At 40.6% G+C, this 17,632-nt stretch overlaps 1 protein-coding gene across 6 annotated transcripts in view; it reads right to left on the bottom strand.

The window, feature by feature from the left end:
- The window catches only part of ARMT1 (acidic residue methyltransferase 1), a 205,892-nt gene that overhangs the window by 58,866 nt on the left and 129,394 nt on the right, over window positions 1-17,632 (bottom strand). For 5 of the 6 annotated variants that reach the window (XM_053592417.1, XM_053592418.1, XM_053592420.1 and 2 more), the window contains one exon: window positions 15,248-15,565. The exons of the other annotated variant lie outside the window; for it this stretch is intronic. In XM_053592417.1, the coding sequence (XP_053448392.1) occupies window positions 15,248-15,565 (318 nt within the window). The remainder of the gene's footprint in view (window positions 1-15,247; window positions 15,566-17,632) is intronic. 6 annotated transcript variants of the gene reach the window in all.

Below are 17,632 nucleotides of genomic sequence, written 5' to 3'. Positions count from 1 at the left end.
ATACAGTGAGTTAATCTTGATGAGTAACTTTGAGGCATTTGGGAGAATTCAACGCAGAAATACATTTTTTCAAAATTTTTTTCAATGTTCTATGAGTATTGGTTACACATGCCCCAAACTCCAGTCCTACTCACTGCATAGTTAGTTATACAGTCATACTATCATGAGCATTTGAAAGGTCAAAATCCCTTTAATGTGGTGATTCTAACAAGAGTTAATGGCAATGTTTAAGAGGGGCAGGAATACAGAATCTTGAATCTCCCTCCATAGCATATTATCATTGCCCCTGTTAAAGTGGCTTCCCACAGCCCCCCTAATTTGTCTATCGTTCCCATCCTTCTTAAGAGTTCCTTCCTTTGCCCTGCCCATTGCCTTGAACCAAGAGCAGAAGTTTACCAAAGATCTCAGGTACATTTTCGAATACACAATCTGATTTTACTAAATCCAGTTTTCACAAAATGTTGAATTCAATAAAACCACCATGTCTGGGTTGAGAAATCTGTTTCCTTCTGATGGCTTATTTTGGAAGAAGAAAGGCAAAGAGTAGTAGATATTTATGTAATGCTACAGTACCATTCTCACAGAAATTGAGACATCTTGATTGGTTTATATTTTTTTACAGTGCAAATTTTTAAAAAGGAGATAATTTTTGCTTGCCTATCTAAAAACAACCATGCCTAAAGGCAAGAAGGCATTCAAGCTGTCTTCAAACTTTTTTAAATGCTATTATATGAAAGACCAATTAGATTTGTTCTGAGTTGCCCTCAAAGCTGAGAATTAAGATGAATAGGGATAAACCGGAGAAGGAATCCCACCTCTATACAAAGGAGAATTTTCCCTCAGTTTCTCTGATTGTAGGTAACATATGCCCATTATAAAATACTCATTAAGGAAAAACAAGTACAATTAAGTGAAAAATAATCTCTCATGATCCACCACCCAGAGGCAACAACTATTAAAATTTTTTTTAACTATTAAAATTTTTGATGATTTTTTTTATGTATTGTTAAAGTATAGTTGAAAATGATATATATGCAACTTTGTGTCCTTCTTTTTACTTAGCTATATTTTAAGCATCTTCTCATGCCACTCAAAATTCTTAATGTTTTAATGGCTGCTTTAAGAATCCATCACAAGAATGCATCATAATTAAGAATCTCTTTATAGAAAAGGGAAAACTTTCTAATGATTGAGCAATCTAAAGTACATAGGAAGTGGATTCCTGGTCAATGAAGATGGTCAGAAATTGGCCAAGTACAGCCACCCCTCATTGTATTATACTCTGTTTTATTACACCTGATCAGTATGGTATTTTTTATAGATTGAGGGTTTGTGGCAACCCTGCATTGAACAAGTGTATTGGATCCATTTTTCCAACACCAAGTGCTCACTTCCTGTCTCCACGTCACATGTGGGAATTCTCACAATATTTCAAATATTTTTATTAATATTTTATCTGTATGGTGATCTGTGATCAGTAGTCTTTAATGTAACTATTGTAATTGTTTTGAGGTTCCACAAACTCTGCCCATATTAGACTGCAAACTTAATCAATTAATGTTGTGTGTGTTCTGTTGTCTCCACCAAATGTCATTCTCCCACCTCTCTCCCTCTCCTTGGACACTCCACTTCACTGACTCACAGGAATACTGAAATTAGGCCAATTATCCTAATAATGTGATAATGGCCTCTAAGTATTCAAGTGAAAGAAAGAGTCACATGTCTCCCACTTTAAATTAAAAGCTAGAAATGATGAAGCTTAGTCAGGAAGACATGCTGAAAGCAGACCTCTTGCACCGATTAAAAAAGCAAAGGAAAATTTCTTAGACGTGCTCCTCTAGTGAGGAGTAAGAAGAAGAAAAAAACAACCTTACTGCTGATACGGAGAAATTTTTTGGTCTGAACAGAAAGCAATCCAGCCATAACATTCCCTTAAGCCAAAGCCAAATGCAAAACAAAGCCCTAACTCTCTTCAATTCTGTGAAGGCTGAGGGAGGTGAGGACGCTGCAAAAGAAAAGTTAGAAGCTAGCAGAGGCCGATTCTTGAGGTTTAAGGAAAGAAGCCTTCTCCATAACATAAACCCAAGATGAAGCAGCCAGTGATAATGTAGAAGCTATAGCAAGTTATCCAGAAGATCTAGCTGAGGTCATTGATGAAGTAAACAGTAAACAGCAGATTTTGAATGTAGACCAAAAAAGCCTTTTACACCAGAAGAAGATGCCGGCTAGGACTTTCACAGCTAGAGAGGAGAAGCGAATCCCTGGCTTCAAAGCTTCAAAGGAAAGGCTGACTGTCTTGTTAGGGGCTAATGCAGAGGGTGACATCAAGTTGAAGCCACTGCTTATTTACTCATATGAAATGCTAGGGCCACCTCTCAGGGTACTGATGCATATTATTCAAGGTATGACACATGTATCTGTGCCATAGGAGATGTAGGTTCACATTGAACTCCAAGTAGGAAGTGAGTCTTTCCACTTGAAGAGCCATCAACACTTCTGCCATCCCACAGTTGAACTAGCTAAAAGCATGAAACCAAAGAGATAAAAGATGCAACAAATCTCTTCTAGAGAAAGGGAGATCTGCGTGATCACTTAGCCATGGTCAACACACCATAGACTCTACTGGAAGAAAGCAAAGCCTTCTGTAAAAATTATAAGTGCTCCTTTCTGAAGATGACACCCTGAGTATCTGCAGTAAGTTAGACTAAGGGAGGGATAGTGACTCTGAAAGCAGCAGCAGACATCTGCTGTAGATCAGAGCACAAGCAAGGGGCTTTGGAGCTAGACAGCCTTGTTCCAGATTCCCACTGTGCCACTTACCAGCATGTTAACCGAAACAAGTACTTAACCTCTCTGAAACTGGTAGATCTTTCTGTGACAGTTAAATGAGCTAATTCAGACAATTTGAGCAGCATACATCACACTCTATTGCAGTCCCACACACATCCATTTTTGACATCAGGATTACCGCTCCACTGCATGAGCTTAGCCAATTCTCTGCTCTTGCCATAACGAGCTAAAGAGTCCCTTCAGGAAATCATCCTATATCTCAAATTATTTTTGGCTGTAAAGTCTTTTTTCCCCCAAATAGAAGTCTGTCTGGAAAGGATAAATAAAGGACAAGTGTGTTCCAATCAAAGGTAAGAAGTTCTCTCTTGTATCTTCACCCTGTGTGGACCCAGGAGTGGTTCCTGGAACCTTGAAGACTCAGCAGAGTATGACTTTTAAAACTGCTAATATGACCAAGCATGGTGGCTCGTGCTTGTAATCCTAGCACTCTGGGAGGCTGAGTCAGGGGGATTGCTCGAACTCAGTAGTTCAAGACTAGCCTGAACAAGAGTGAGACCCCATCTCTACTAAAATAGAATAAAAACAGCCAGGCATCGTGGGTGCCTGTAGTCCCAGCTACTCTGGAGAGTGAAGCAAGAGATCACTTGAGCCCAAGAGTTTGAGTTTGGTGGGAGCTATATGATGCTGTGGCACTCTACCCAGGGTGACAGAGTGAGACTCTGTCTCAAAAATAAACTGCTAATACTCAGATGGCTGAACTTTGCAGGATCCACCCAACGGACATACTAAGAGTGTGGAGGAAATAGCTGACAGAGTCCTGATCTCTGCGCATCAGAGAACGTGGCATCAGAGCTCATTTAGGTCTCAGAGCAGATGACACCACTGAGTTTCTTCAGAGCTAAATTTACATACATTATTTAAATACAGTAATATTCCAATCTGACTCAGTTCTTGAGAGCATCAAATGCCAGTGACTCAGTGTTCCACCAAAACTGTGAACTTGTATTGTTTTTCACACCAAAAAGTCTAAGGAATAACTAAGCTTTTAATTTATTTTATTTTATTTCTTAATGTCATCTATTAATATATACCTAATATTCTGTGAACAAAAGGTGCCAGTGATTTTAATACTAGAGATAGAGGAAATAGGGTAGGGTGGGTATGGGGAAGTAATAAAGAATATATACCTCAATTTTTTAGAGAAAAAAAAGGCACTAAAGTATACTTTAAGAACAAGCAGCAGCATGACTTTTGGAAATGAAGTCATAATGCCCTAAAGGAGTTAATTCACTCCACAAGGACAAGTATGTTGATTTCACCAGACAGACATTTTTGTTCTAAGATTAAACCAAATAAAAGCAAAAGAGCTCTACACAGAAGAAAGAGCTACTTGGGTCACTTAAGGTCCAGTGCTTTTTGGACACAAACAACTCCTTTCCAATTATTCAAGCTATGATTTTCACTCAGAAAATATATAAAATAAGTTATGAGTTGCTACCAACAACATCAACCAACTCCTCTTCCTTCCTGTCAGCACGGGCGGCCAACAGTGTTGACTGGCCCAGCTTATCTCCCTCCTCCTTCGTTCTGTGAACTTTTGTTTGGGGTTGAGTTGATCCCTCCAGTACCTCAAAATGTGACCTGCTGTGGAAACGGGGTCTTTACAGCAGTAAGGGGATAAAAATGAGGTCATTAGGGTGGTCTCTCATACAATAAGACCAATGTCCTTAAAAATGAATTCATCCACAAAGACAGACATTCATAGAGGGAGGATGACAGGAGGACGCCGTCACAAGCCAAAGATCGCCTGCGGCCACCAAAGCTGGAAGTGAGGCAGGGAGCAGACTGCCCCTCAAAGCACCCAGGGGCAACCAACACTGGAAACACCTTGACCTCAAATTTCTACTCTGTGAGAACCATGACAAACATCTATTTCTTAATCCACCTTGTTTGTGGTACTTTTGTACAGAAGCCCGAGGAGCCTGACACAAATGGAGAGGCTCTGTCTGCCCACCCTCCAGACGCTCTCACAGCCAGGGGTGACCGTGCACAGGACTCTGAACAATGCCAGAGGAAGTCTGAGGGGCCTCTGAGGGAACATCTCGATAGTTAGTGGCAGGACTGGGAACAGGGTGGGAAAATGATCAGGCTCTGAAGTGAGCCAGGCCAGATTGGTCGCAGGGCGTGTCTTAGGCCCTTCACAGCGTCAGGCTGGGTCCCCACAGCTCCCACAGAGGCCCTGGACTAGGAAACACTCCAGGGGAGGAAATGAAGTTTCAGGTGTGCCTACAGCAGACCCAAAAAAGCTACCAAGATAGAGGTTCGTGAGCGGGTGTTAATTTGCCTTTAATTTAAGAAACGATGTAGAAATTGGTCATGGTCATGTTCTCTTTATTCATAATTGATTCTCACGGAGATGATTAGTCCATTACTTCAGGTAAAATCAGGAGAAATGGATTTCATATATTGTTCTAGAAATGTTTCTAAAGAATGGGAGCTTCACAAACTGAAGAATCTGTTAGCTAAGGAGGCTGCCTGCCCGGCGCACACTCAGCAGTGAGCAATTTCAACGTGGAAGCCCAGCAGCAAAGTCAAGTGTGGCCTGGCAAATCCCCCACTTCATGCCAACTCCTCCTGACTGAAGGTTGCTTTTTTTGTTTACCCCTTTTCTTACTAAAAGTAAGAAAAAAAAATGCCTCAAACTTCTAAAGTAAAATCCAAAAATGTTGCAATACTCTGTCATTGTGCAAGAAGTGGTTATTTTGTGAACATTTGCTATGGTGTCCTGAAGATTCAAGGCTGCATAACATTCGAATACTCATTTAGAATTTCTGAGAACCCAGAAATAGAACATTCCTCTAAGACAGTGGTTTTCAACTAGGGGCAATTTTGACCCCTAGAGGACATTCAGCAATATCCAGAGACATCTGCGGTTGTCACCAACTGACGAGGGGGCAGTGCTCCTGGTATCTAGTGGGTAGAGTCCAGCGATGCTGCTGAACCTCCTACAATGCCCAGAACAGGCCCCCACAGCAAAATATTAGCCCGTCCATGTCAATAGCTCTGGAGCTGAGAACTCTGCTCTAAGACACAGTAAGGCTTTTTTAAAAGATTAAATTTTGCCAGAAGCCAAAATGCAAGGAACAAGTAGAAATGAGTTGCTGGAAAAGTGTGGGTAGTGTTCTGAATTCTACTGAGGATAGCAAACACAGGAGAGGAAAACTGGATAGCAAAGGGGTAAATAAGAAAAGCAACCTCCAGTCGGTAGGAGTGGGCATGAAGCGGGGAATTTGCCAGGCTACTCCTGAACCTGCCGCTGGGCCTCCAGATTGGCAATACTCAACCATTGACTGTGCGTGTAGCCATGGCAGCTAGCAGGGGCAGGCAGCCTCCTCAACAAACACATTCATCAATTTGTAAAGCTCTTATTCTTTAGAAACATTTCTAAGACAATATATGAAATCCATTTTCTCTTGATTTTACTTGAAGATGAGTCACACAAGATACCAGCTATATGCTTGATTTCAGGCTTTTAAATAGGGAGAGTAGCTATTGAAAAAAATTACAGGGTAGGAAAGGCAGACAAAGGCACTAAAAAGACTCTGAATCATTCTAATTTTTAGAGGGAGTGGGGGAAGGCATATCCAGCTTAACCAATTTACATCATTCGGCTTTAGAAAATAAACATATACATCATGCTGACAATTGTGTGCCATGCTTCACATGCTGGAATTAAAATAGTTTTAGGAAAATACTTGGAAATATGGAAGGAAAAGCAATAAAATTAAATGTCAAAAAAAAAAATAGCTACTGAAGTACAGGTGCTCCTTGATGCAGGATAAGGTTATGTCCCGATAAACCCATTGTTAAGTTGAAAATACCCTAAGTGGGAATTGCACTTACTGCACCTGACCTACCGAGCTCCCTAGCTTCGCCTCGCCTACCCCGAACAGGCTCAAAACACATTAGCCTACAGTTGGGAAAAAATCATCTAACACAAAGCCTGTATTATGCTCAACTATTGAATGTCTCATATACTTTATCAAATACTATACTGAAAGTGAAAAACAGAATGGTTGGGTCGATACTCAAAGAACTGTCTCTATGGAATGCATAATAGCACTTTAGACCATCATAAAGCAACAAATTCTAAATTAAACCACCGTAAGTTGAAGATCGTCTCTATACCTGTTACCAGTTCAGGGAAATAATCAAGTTTTTCTCAAAGCCCATGAAAATTTCCTTCCTCAGCAAATATCTCTGCGTAAACTGAGCCACAAAAAACCTCCATTACTGAGGCGGCACCTGTGGCTCAAAGGAGTAGGGCACCAGACCCATATACTGGAGGTGGTGGGTTCAAGACCTGGCCCCAGCCAAAAACTGCAAAAAAAAAAAAAAAAAAAACCTACATTACTCTCAAGAGACCCTTACTTACCACAGCATAGCAGTTAACACATAACCATCCTCTGCACAAACCCTTTGTATCCACAAAGAAAACCCTGTACTTAGCCAAAGGGGGTACAAGGATTGGTCCTAGAGCACATATGAATTTTGGAGAATTTTTTTAAGTGAATTTAAATGTTTTGATTGTTAAAGGAAATTTACAAATGCAATCCTGAACTCTGAGTTAGTGATCACTCTCAGTTTTTTTTAGTAACACTAAAAAACAGAAATGTGTGGGCAGCACCTGTGGTTCAGTGGGTGGGGCACAGGCCCCATATGCCAAAGGTGGCAGGTTCAAACCTGGCCCCAGCCAAACTGCAACAAAAAATAGCCATCAGAGAGGTGGAGCAAGATGGCAGCCGAGTAACAGCTTCCCTGCAACTGGGCACGGTGAGTGTGGGAAGATAAGACTCCAGGCATCTCTGGCTGGTGGGATCTGCCTAATAATCATCCCTTTGAGGATACAGGGAATCAGCAAGGGACTTCTGGCCCCCAAGAGGAGGACAAAAACAGTGGAAAACTTGCAAGTGGTTGCGTGTGTTCGATCGACCTAATCCCATGGGCAGCCATAAGTACAAGCAGCAGTGAGACTGCAAACCGGAAAGGCCTTACCTGTGAACTGTTTCGGTGTTTTTGGACTTGGCACTCAGTTGAACTGCCTTGGGGAGAGCTTGAGCAGGAGTGCGGCAGAACTTTGGACATTATCTAGGGCCCCAGACTGAGCTGCTGAGCCGGACGGAGCTAATAGTGTTTGGCTATGGGCCGCAGGGAGCCCTTGTGAGAGAACTGCCCTGGCAAGCTCCGCCCTCAGGGTCGCAGCAAGGATTGGGCGGGAGCTAGTAACCTAGTGACTGAGCAGCCTAAAGGCGGGGACTGAGCTGCCTTACAGCCTTAACCCTCAGGGGCAGAGTGAGACTGGTTCTGGCACACTGGAGCCTCAGGCTATTGCCCTAGGTAAAGTGCCATGGCATCACAGCTCATAGCAACCTCAAACTCCAGGGCTTGGCGCTGCCTGAACCTCCATAAGACCTGCGCTGCAACCCCCGACCCGCAACCTGCCGGGCCTCCGGATGCCCTGACCAGAAACTGCAGGAGCCGCGCAACACTGTGTCCTCCCTCCTGTACCCTCCCTGCCTCCACACTGGTCCACTCTTCTGGCCAGGGACTCTGGTAGTTGCGTGCCATCTGGAACCCTCCCTGCCTCTGCGCATAGCCCTTCTCCTGGCCAGAGACTGCTGGAGTGTTGGGCTTTCTGTGCCAAAGTCACTGGGTGCCAGGCACTCCCAGAACTGTGTGCACCACCACCCGCCCTGTTGCTGGATCCAGGTTGTCACACTCCAGAGCTGCTTCCACGACCAGAAATCCCCGGCTGGGGTATCCCCAGAGGAACTACACAGGGTCACTACCTACAAAGATTCAGCAACAATACAGCGATCCCACTGGGGTCTAATCTTGGAGAGACACCTCCCCAACTCTGAGAATGGCCAGAGGCAACGGTGAAAAGCAATCATGAGGTGAAATCAACAGACAAACTCTGGCAATATGAATAATCAGAGTAGATCACCTCCCCCAAAGATCAATGGGGCAGACACAGTACAGGATCCCATGCACAAACAAATAGCTGAGATGTCAGAAATCAAATTCAGAATCTGGATAGCAAATAAGATCAAATTACAATTCCAAGCAGTAACCCAAAAGATATCTCAAGAATTCAACGAATTCAAAGACCAAAGATTTTGATACATTGAGATAAGAAGTTGCAGCCCTCAAAGATCTGAGAAACACAGTAGAATCCCTCAGTAACAGAATGGAGCAAGCAGAAGAAAGGATTTCTGACATTGAAAACAAAGCTTTCGAACGCTCCCAAACTCTCAAAGAGGAAGAGAAATGGAGGGCAAAAACAGATCACTCTCTCAGAAAGCTCTGGGATAATTCGAAGAAAACTAATATTTGCCTTATAGGGATCCCCAAAAGCCATGAAGTGGCTTCACAAGGCACAGGGTCTCTTCTCCATGAGATTATGAAGGAGAACTTTCCAGACATGCCAAGAGATTCTGAAATTCAGATAGCAGACAGTTTCAGAACTCCAGCGTGACTCAAACCAAATAAGACATCCCCCAGACACATCATAATCAACTTCACTAAAGTTAATATGAAGGAGAAAATTCTGAAAGCAGCCAGATGAAAGAAAACCATCACCTACAAGGGCAAGAATATCAGAATAACTGCAGATCTCTCTGCTGAAACCTTTCAAGCTAGAAGAGGATGGTCATTGACTTTTAATCTCCTAAAACAAAATAACTTTCAACCCAGGATCCTGTAACCAGCTAAAGTGAGTTTCATTTATGACGGAGAAATTAAATACTTCAATGACATTCACATGTTGAAGAAATTTGCCATAACTAAAGCAGCTCTCCAGGATATTCTCACACCTATCCTCCATAAAGACCAGCGGAATTCTCCACCACAAAAGTAAACCCACCCAGAAATTTTTCATCAAATTCCAACTTCCACAGTTTGTAAAGGATTAAAAATGTCCACCGGACTCTCAAAAGGCTTATCAATATTCTCAATTAATGTGAATGGTTTAAATTGTCCTCTAAAGAGGCACAGGTTGGCTAACTGGATACAAAAACTCAAGCCAGATATCTGCTGCATACAAGAATTGCATCTTACATTAAAAGACAAATTTAGACTTAAGGTGAAAGGATGGTCATCTATACTCCAAGCAAATGGAAAGAAGAAAAAAGTAGGCGTTGCAATCCTATTTGCAGATGCAATAGGCTTTAAACCAACTGAAATAAGGAAGGATAAGGATGGTCACTTCATATTTGTTAAAGGTAGTACTCAATATGATGAGATTTCAATTATTAATATTTATGCACTCAACCAGAACGCACCGCAATTTATAAAAGAAACTCTAACAGACATGAGCAACTCAATTTCCTCCACTTCCATAGTAGTTGGAGATTTTAACACCCCTTTAGCAGTGCTGGATAGATCCTCCAAAAAGAAGCTAAGCAAAGAAATCTTAGATTTAAACTCAACCATTCAACATCTGGACTTAACAGACATCTACAGAACATTTCATCCCAACAAAACTGAATACACATTGTTCTCATCAGCCCACGGAACATACTCCAAAATTGACCACATCCTAGGCCACAAATCTAACCTCAGGAAATTTTAAAAAATAGAAATTATTCCTTGCATCTTCTCAGACCATCATGGAATAAAAGTTGAACTCAATAACAACAGGAACCTGCATACCCATACAAAAACATGGAAGCTAAACAATCTTATGCTGAAGGATAGATGGGTTATAGACAAGATTAAGAAGGAAATCACCAAATATTTGGAACAAAACAACAATCAAGACACGAATTACCAGAACCTCTGGGATACTGCAAAGGCAGTCCTAAGACGTAAATTTATAGCACTGCAAGCCTCCTCAAGAAAATGGAAACAGAGGAAGTTAATAACTTAATGGGACATCTCAAGCAACTGGAGAAGGAAGAACACTACAACCCCAACCCCAAACCCAGAAGAAAAGAAATAACCAAAATCAGAGCAGAATTAAATGAAATTGAAAACAAAAGAATTATACAACAGTTCAATAAATCAAAAAGTTGGTTTTTAGAAAAGATCAATAAAATAGATAAACCTTTGACCAACCTAACCAGGAAAAAAAGAGTAAAATCTATAATTTCATCAATCAGAAATGGTAATGATGAAATAACAACAGACCCCTCAGAAATTCAAAAATCCTTAATGAATACTACAAGAAACTCTACTCTCAGAAATATGAAAATCTGAAAGAAATCGACCAATACCTGGAAGTATGCCACCTACTAGACTTAGCCAAAATCAAGTGGAAATGTTGAACAGGTCTATATCAAGTTCTGAAATAGCATCAACTATACAAAATCTCCCTAAAAAGAAAAGCCCAGGACCAGATGGCTTTACGTCGTAATTCTACCAAACATTTAAAGAAGAACTAGTACCTATATTACTAAACCTCTTCCAAAATATAGAAAAAGAAGGAATATTACCCAACACATTCTATGAACCAAACATCACCTTGATCCCCAAACCAGGGAAAGACCCAACAAGAAAAGAAAATTATAGACCAATATCATTAATTAATATTGATGCTAAATACTCAATAAGATCCTAATGAACAGAATCCAACAACACATAAAAAAAAAAAAATTATACACCACGACCAAGTGAGATTTATTCCAGGATCTCAAGGCTGGTTCAATACACGTAAATCTATAAATGTAATTCAGCACATAAACAAACTAAAAAATAAGGACCATACGATTCTTTCAATTGATGCAGAAAAAGCTTTTGATAATATCCAGCATCCCTTCATGATCAGAACACTTAAGAAAATTGGTATAGAAGGGGCATTTCTTAAACTAATAGAGGCCATCTACAGCAAACCCACAGCCAATATCATATTGAGGAGTTCAATTGAAATAATTTCCACTTAGATCAGGAACCAGGCAAGGTTGCCCATTGTCTCCATTGCTCTTCAACATTGTAATGGAAGTTTTAGCCATTGCAATTAGGGAAGAAAAGGTGATCAAGGGTATCCACATAGGGTCAGAAGAAATCAAACTTTCACTCTTTGCCGATGATATGATTGTATATCTGGAAAACACTAGGGATTCTACTACAAAACTTTTAGAAGTGATCAAGGAATACAGCAATGTCTCAGGCTACAAAATCAACACCCATAAATCTGTAGCCTTTATATATACCAACAATAACCAAGCCAAAAAAACAGTCAAGGACTCTATTCCTTTCACAGTAGTGCCAAAGAAGATGAAATATTTGGGAGTATACCTAACAAAGGACGTGAAAGATATCTACAAAGAGAACTATGAAACTTTAAGAAAAGAAATAGCTGAAGATGTTAACAAAAAAACATACCATGCTCATGGCTGGGAAGAATCAACATTGTTAAAATGTCTATACTACCCAAAACAATATATAATTTTAATGCAATTCCCATTAAAGCTCCATTGTCATATTTTAAAGATCTTGAAAAAATAATACTTCATTTTATATGGAATCAGAAAAAAACCTCGAATAGCCAAAACATTACTCAACAATAAAAACAAAGCAGGAGGAATCACACTACCAGACCTGAGACTGTACTATAAATTGATAGTGATCAAAACAGCAAGGTATTGGCACAAAAACAGAGAGGTAGATGTCTGGAACAGAATAGAGAACCAAGAGACAAATCCAGCTACTTACCATTGTTTGATCTTTGACAACCCAATTAAAAATATTCAGTGGGGAAAAGATTCCCTATTTAACAAATCGTGCTGGGTGAACTGGCTGGCAACCTGTAGAAGATTGACACCAGACCCACACCTTTCATCACTAATATAGACTCTCACTGGATAAAAGATTCAAACTTAAGACATGAAACTATAAAAATACTTGAAGAAAGTGCAGGGAAAACTCTTGAAGGAATCGGCCTGGGTGAATATTTTATGAGGAGGACTCCCCAAACAATAGAAGCAGTATCCAAAATACACTACTGGGACCTGATTGAACTAAAAATCTTCTGCATAGCCAAGAACATAGTAAGTAAAGCAAGCAGACAGCCCTCAGAATGGGAGAAAATATTTGCAGGTTATACCTCCGATAAACGTCTAATAACCAGAATTCACAGAGAACTCAGACATATTAGCAAGAAAAGAACACGTGATCCCATCTCAGGGTGGGCAAGGGACTTGAAGAGAAACTTCTCTAAAGAAGACAGACACACCATCTACAAACACATGAAAAAAAAGCTCATCATCCTTAATCATCAGAGAAATGCAAATCAAAACTACTTTGAGATATCACCTAACCCCAGTAAGAGTAGCCCACATAACAAAATTCCAAAACCAGAGATGTTGGCATGGATGTGGAGAAAAGGGCACACCTCTACACCACTGGTGGGAATGCACACTAATACGTTCCTTCTGGAAGGATGTTTGGAGAATACTTAGAGACCTAAAAATAGACCTGCCATTTGATCCTATAATTCCTTTACTAGGTTTATACCCAGAAGACCAAAAATCACAATGTACCAGAATGTTTATCGCAGCCCAATTCATAATTGCTAAGTCATGGAAGAAGTCCAAGGGCCCATCGACCCACGAATGGACTAGCAAATTGTGGTACATGTATACCATGGAATATTATGCAGCCTTAAAGAAAGATGGAGACTTTACCTCTTTCATGTTTACATGGATGGAGCTGTAACATATTCTTCTTAGCAAAGTATCTCAGGAATGGAAGAAAAAGTATCCAATGTACTCAGCTCTACTATGAAGCTAAATTATAGCTTTCACATGAAGGTTATAACCCAACTATAGCACAAGACTATGAGGAAAGGGCCAAGACTATGAGGAAAGGGTCAAGACTATGAGGAAAGGGACTATGGGTGAGGCCACACCTACAGTGCATCTTAGAATGGGTACAGGCGAAACTTACTAAAGGCAGAATACAAATGTCTACATACAATAACTAAGAAAATGCCATGAAGACTACGTTGAACAGTTTGATGAGAATATTTCAGATTGTATCTGAAACCAGCAACCAGCACATTGTACCCCTTGATTGCACTAATGTACATAGCTATGATTTAACAATAAAAATAAAATAAAATAGCCGGGCATTGTGGTGGGCACCTGTGGTCCCAGCTACCCCGGAGGCTGAAGTAAGAGAATCACCTAAGCCCAGGAGTTAGAAGTTGCTGTGAGCTGTGATGCCACAGCACTCTACCGAGGGCGATAAAGTAAGACACCATCTCAAAAACTAACAAACAAACAAAAAAAAACACCCAGAAATATGTTTTTTCTTCCTTGTAAGCAAACTTGACATCAGTAGAAGAGAATTATACATGAACTTTGGATATCATTTACTTTAAAATCTCATTAATTAGGACTTCAATAATTTGGATTTGATAATCATTTAAACGGGGTTTCGGGTGAAGTTGATGTTGCCGAGTAAAGCCTTTTAGAAAATAAGAATTATTGATAGTATAAACAAGATGACAAAATTAAACCAGCTTCAGTTAGATACGGGAATTAAAGTATGTTTCTCCATCTGCAGGTAGGTCCCCTAAAAAACTGTTCTAAGAGAGAAGAGAAGGAGGGAAGGGTCGGAGGAGAGGCAGCAACAGTTAATATTTATTGTGATTTCCAGACAATGCGGTAAGGTCTTTATAACAATTTTCTTACATTTAATGCTTACAATAAGCAGTAACCTTATAAAGAAGATACTGTTTGAGGTCTAGAAACCTTTATCCATGAGTCCAAAATCCAGGGTTTTGGTTTTTGTTTTTGTAACTCATTTACTGACAAAGCTTAGCCTGACCTGACCCATCTGGGCAGCAAACCCTGACCCAAAGTGACATGAGGCTATTTATAGTCTTCATTTATCCCACTCAGAGCTGCTCACAGGTTTTGCTGTAGGATCATAAATGTGGTTGATGGTGGACTGTGTCCCAGACACCACCACGGAGGGTGGTGTCAGGCCACATTCTGTCTTACCTTTCTGTACACCATTTAGCTATCCAAACCCCGAAAAGTTCTGAATGTGAAAACGCATAGGGCCCCAAGGGTTTCAGATAAGGGGCTGTGGACCCTATGCTGGCTCCTGCCTACAGATGAGGAAAACAGAATCTAAGAAGCCATAATCTTAGGAACCTGCCCAAGCTCACACTGCTCAGGAGTGAACATGCTGTGGGGACAGCCTTCAGCACCTGGGAGGAGTGACTATGCTGTGGGGACAGCCTTCAGCGCCTGAGAGGTCCAACTCCAGAACCCACATGGAAGTTAGCTGCTGCTGAGGGAGTCCCCAGCCCACCTGCATACTATTGAAATTGAATATAACACAACCACCTTGACATTTTGCTTTTCACTAATTCACCTAAGTCGCTTGTAGAGTACATTAAATGCATGAGCTCACTGTCCTGCAGAAGCAGCTGGTGCCCGCTCACCCTATCCCTGCTTTCTTCTCGGCTGCCCATTTCTTGAATCCTCTTCAAAATGGCATCGTCTGTGGACACAGTTTTGCCCACTCTGTCCCTGAGGAGGGCTGCCATTTTCTCCCTAAATGAGAAGTACTGGCTTTGCGAGGCTGTGGCTGCATCCAGACTGGCCTTCAAATTCTTCTCCATCTCATCGGAGCTTTTCTTCAGCAAGCTCAGCTCCTGCTTGGTGGCATCCCAGACCCGCTGGCCAGCAAGCAGCCTCTCTTGTAAGATCTTAACTTCCCTTTCAAGAGCTTCTTTTGCTTCTACAGCACTGAGCAAGTCCTAAAATGATTATAGAAAGGGAACACAGTAACATTAGCAGCCGACCGGATACACATGCATTCACTATAGTAATTCATTCACCCTGCTTACTCATGATCTCAAGGAGGTGGGTTAACTCATCACTCCATTATTTTCTTTTCTTAAAGTTATTAAATTATAAAAGGTATGTCAGAGAAATGCAGGCGTCCTAAAAACGGAGAAACGATATAAAATCTGGGTTAGAAAAAGAAGGCAACTTTGACACATAGGCTTTTTCTGTGTGCACCTCTGGGAAGAGTTAATAAAAACAAAGCATTGGTAAAGAGTAGCCTGAGCAAGTGTGAGACCCCCATCTCTATTAAAAATAGAAAACTAGGGCGGCGCCTGTGGCTCAAGGAGTAGGGCGCCGGTCCCATATGCCGGAGGTGGCAGGTTCAAACCCAGCCCCGGCCAAAAAAATCACCAAAAAAAAAGAAAACTAGCCGGGCCTATGGAATATGTTTTCAGAACTACCTGTTCTCCAATCCTTTTCAAAATGACGTCTCCTGTGGACCCAGTCATGCCCAATCTGGAAATTGATTTTGAATCAATATTAAACTCTTGGAGTCCTAGCTAGGCACTAGTAATTATTTGCATAAGGATGGCTCCTTAACACTATTTTAAATAATAGAGTAGTAATCTCATAAAAAGTCATTGCATAAAAGAGAACAAGATTTTTCTCTCCAATATATATTGACTGTGAATCCCTTTGTCTCGTAAAGACAAAATAATACAGGCAGAATGTGAAGAAAGGAGACAGAAATAATTACCGGACGTTCAGTGGGTGAGAAGATTAAAAGTAGAGGAAGTTCCCAAGAATAATAAGAGAAAAAAAAAAGAAAAGTAGAGGAAGATAAAGTATCATACTAAGAATAAACTCAAACAACAAAACATGTAAGATTAGGTTCATAAAAATAGTGGAAGTCATAGAGAAGGCTACATGTTTATCTACTTCTATTTACCACACTCTAGAATGATCCAAAGAGGCACCAAAGGGTTTAATTTTAAAATTAAAAATGTTCCAGAAATTATTTGCTAACATCAAGTTCCAAAATTCATGAATTCACATTTTTAAAAGATTAATTAACCGGCATTCCTATGGTATTGCCACCCAGTTAACTGGCAAACATATATTTTTTTTATTAAAAAATGGTATGTTAGGGGCAAAAAACATCACAAAGAAACACAATACCTTTGAATAACAGATTCTACATCTAAAGGAGCTAATAACATTTCAGACTGCTAGTTAAAATGCAATCATCCTTTTGCATTAAAACTGGGCTTTAAAAGGAGTTTCGCTCCATCAACAGCTTGGAGACAGGAAAAAGGAAGCTGGAACACTAGTTCCCATTTTTTATAGAAAACATAACATCTTATTTTCTTTATTATGGTGATTTTATTTAAATCAAGGAAGTCTCAGACATCAATTCGAAAGAAAAGTCACAGAGTGGATAGGTAGTTAGAGAAGCCTGCCCTTTTTAGAGATGTAATAACTGAACTAATTATGCAGCCTATTTTGTAAAATGCCTTACTTTTCAAGGTCTTGGTTTCCCCTTTACTTTTCTAAACTGGTCTTCTCTGCAAAGAAATACTACTGCTGCTAATTAAATTATCAGCCTTAAAGTGGAGTCAAGGACATTTTATCACAAATTCAATATTTTAATGGTTTACAGATTTGTCTTCAGATAGTAATACAATAGCTGCTCACTTGCTCAATTAGAGTAACCAGTATCGACACCAGTGATATAAATTGGACCCATATTTTACTTAGAAACCACAGTTGTCCCTTGACATCCTCAGGAGATTGGTTCTAGGACCCCCCTTCTAAGATACCAAAATCCAAGGATGCCCAAGTCACTGATATAGAGTGGTATAGGATTTGCATAGAACTGGTCAGGCAGCATGGCTCACACTTGTAATTCTAGCACTCTGGGAGGTCAATGCAGGAGGATCCCCTGAGCTCATGTGTTTGAGACTAGCCTAAGCAAGAGCAAGACCCCTGTCTCTGCTAAATATAGAGAAGCCAGCAGGGCATTGTGGTGGGCACTT

The sequence above is a fragment of the Nycticebus coucang genome, chromosome 5, assembly GCF_027406575.1.
Source record: "Nycticebus coucang isolate mNycCou1 chromosome 5, mNycCou1.pri, whole genome shotgun sequence".
Classification (NCBI taxonomy): domain Eukaryota; kingdom Metazoa; phylum Chordata; class Mammalia; order Primates; family Lorisidae; genus Nycticebus; species Nycticebus coucang.
This window is presented reverse-complemented; position numbering and strand designations above follow the sequence as displayed.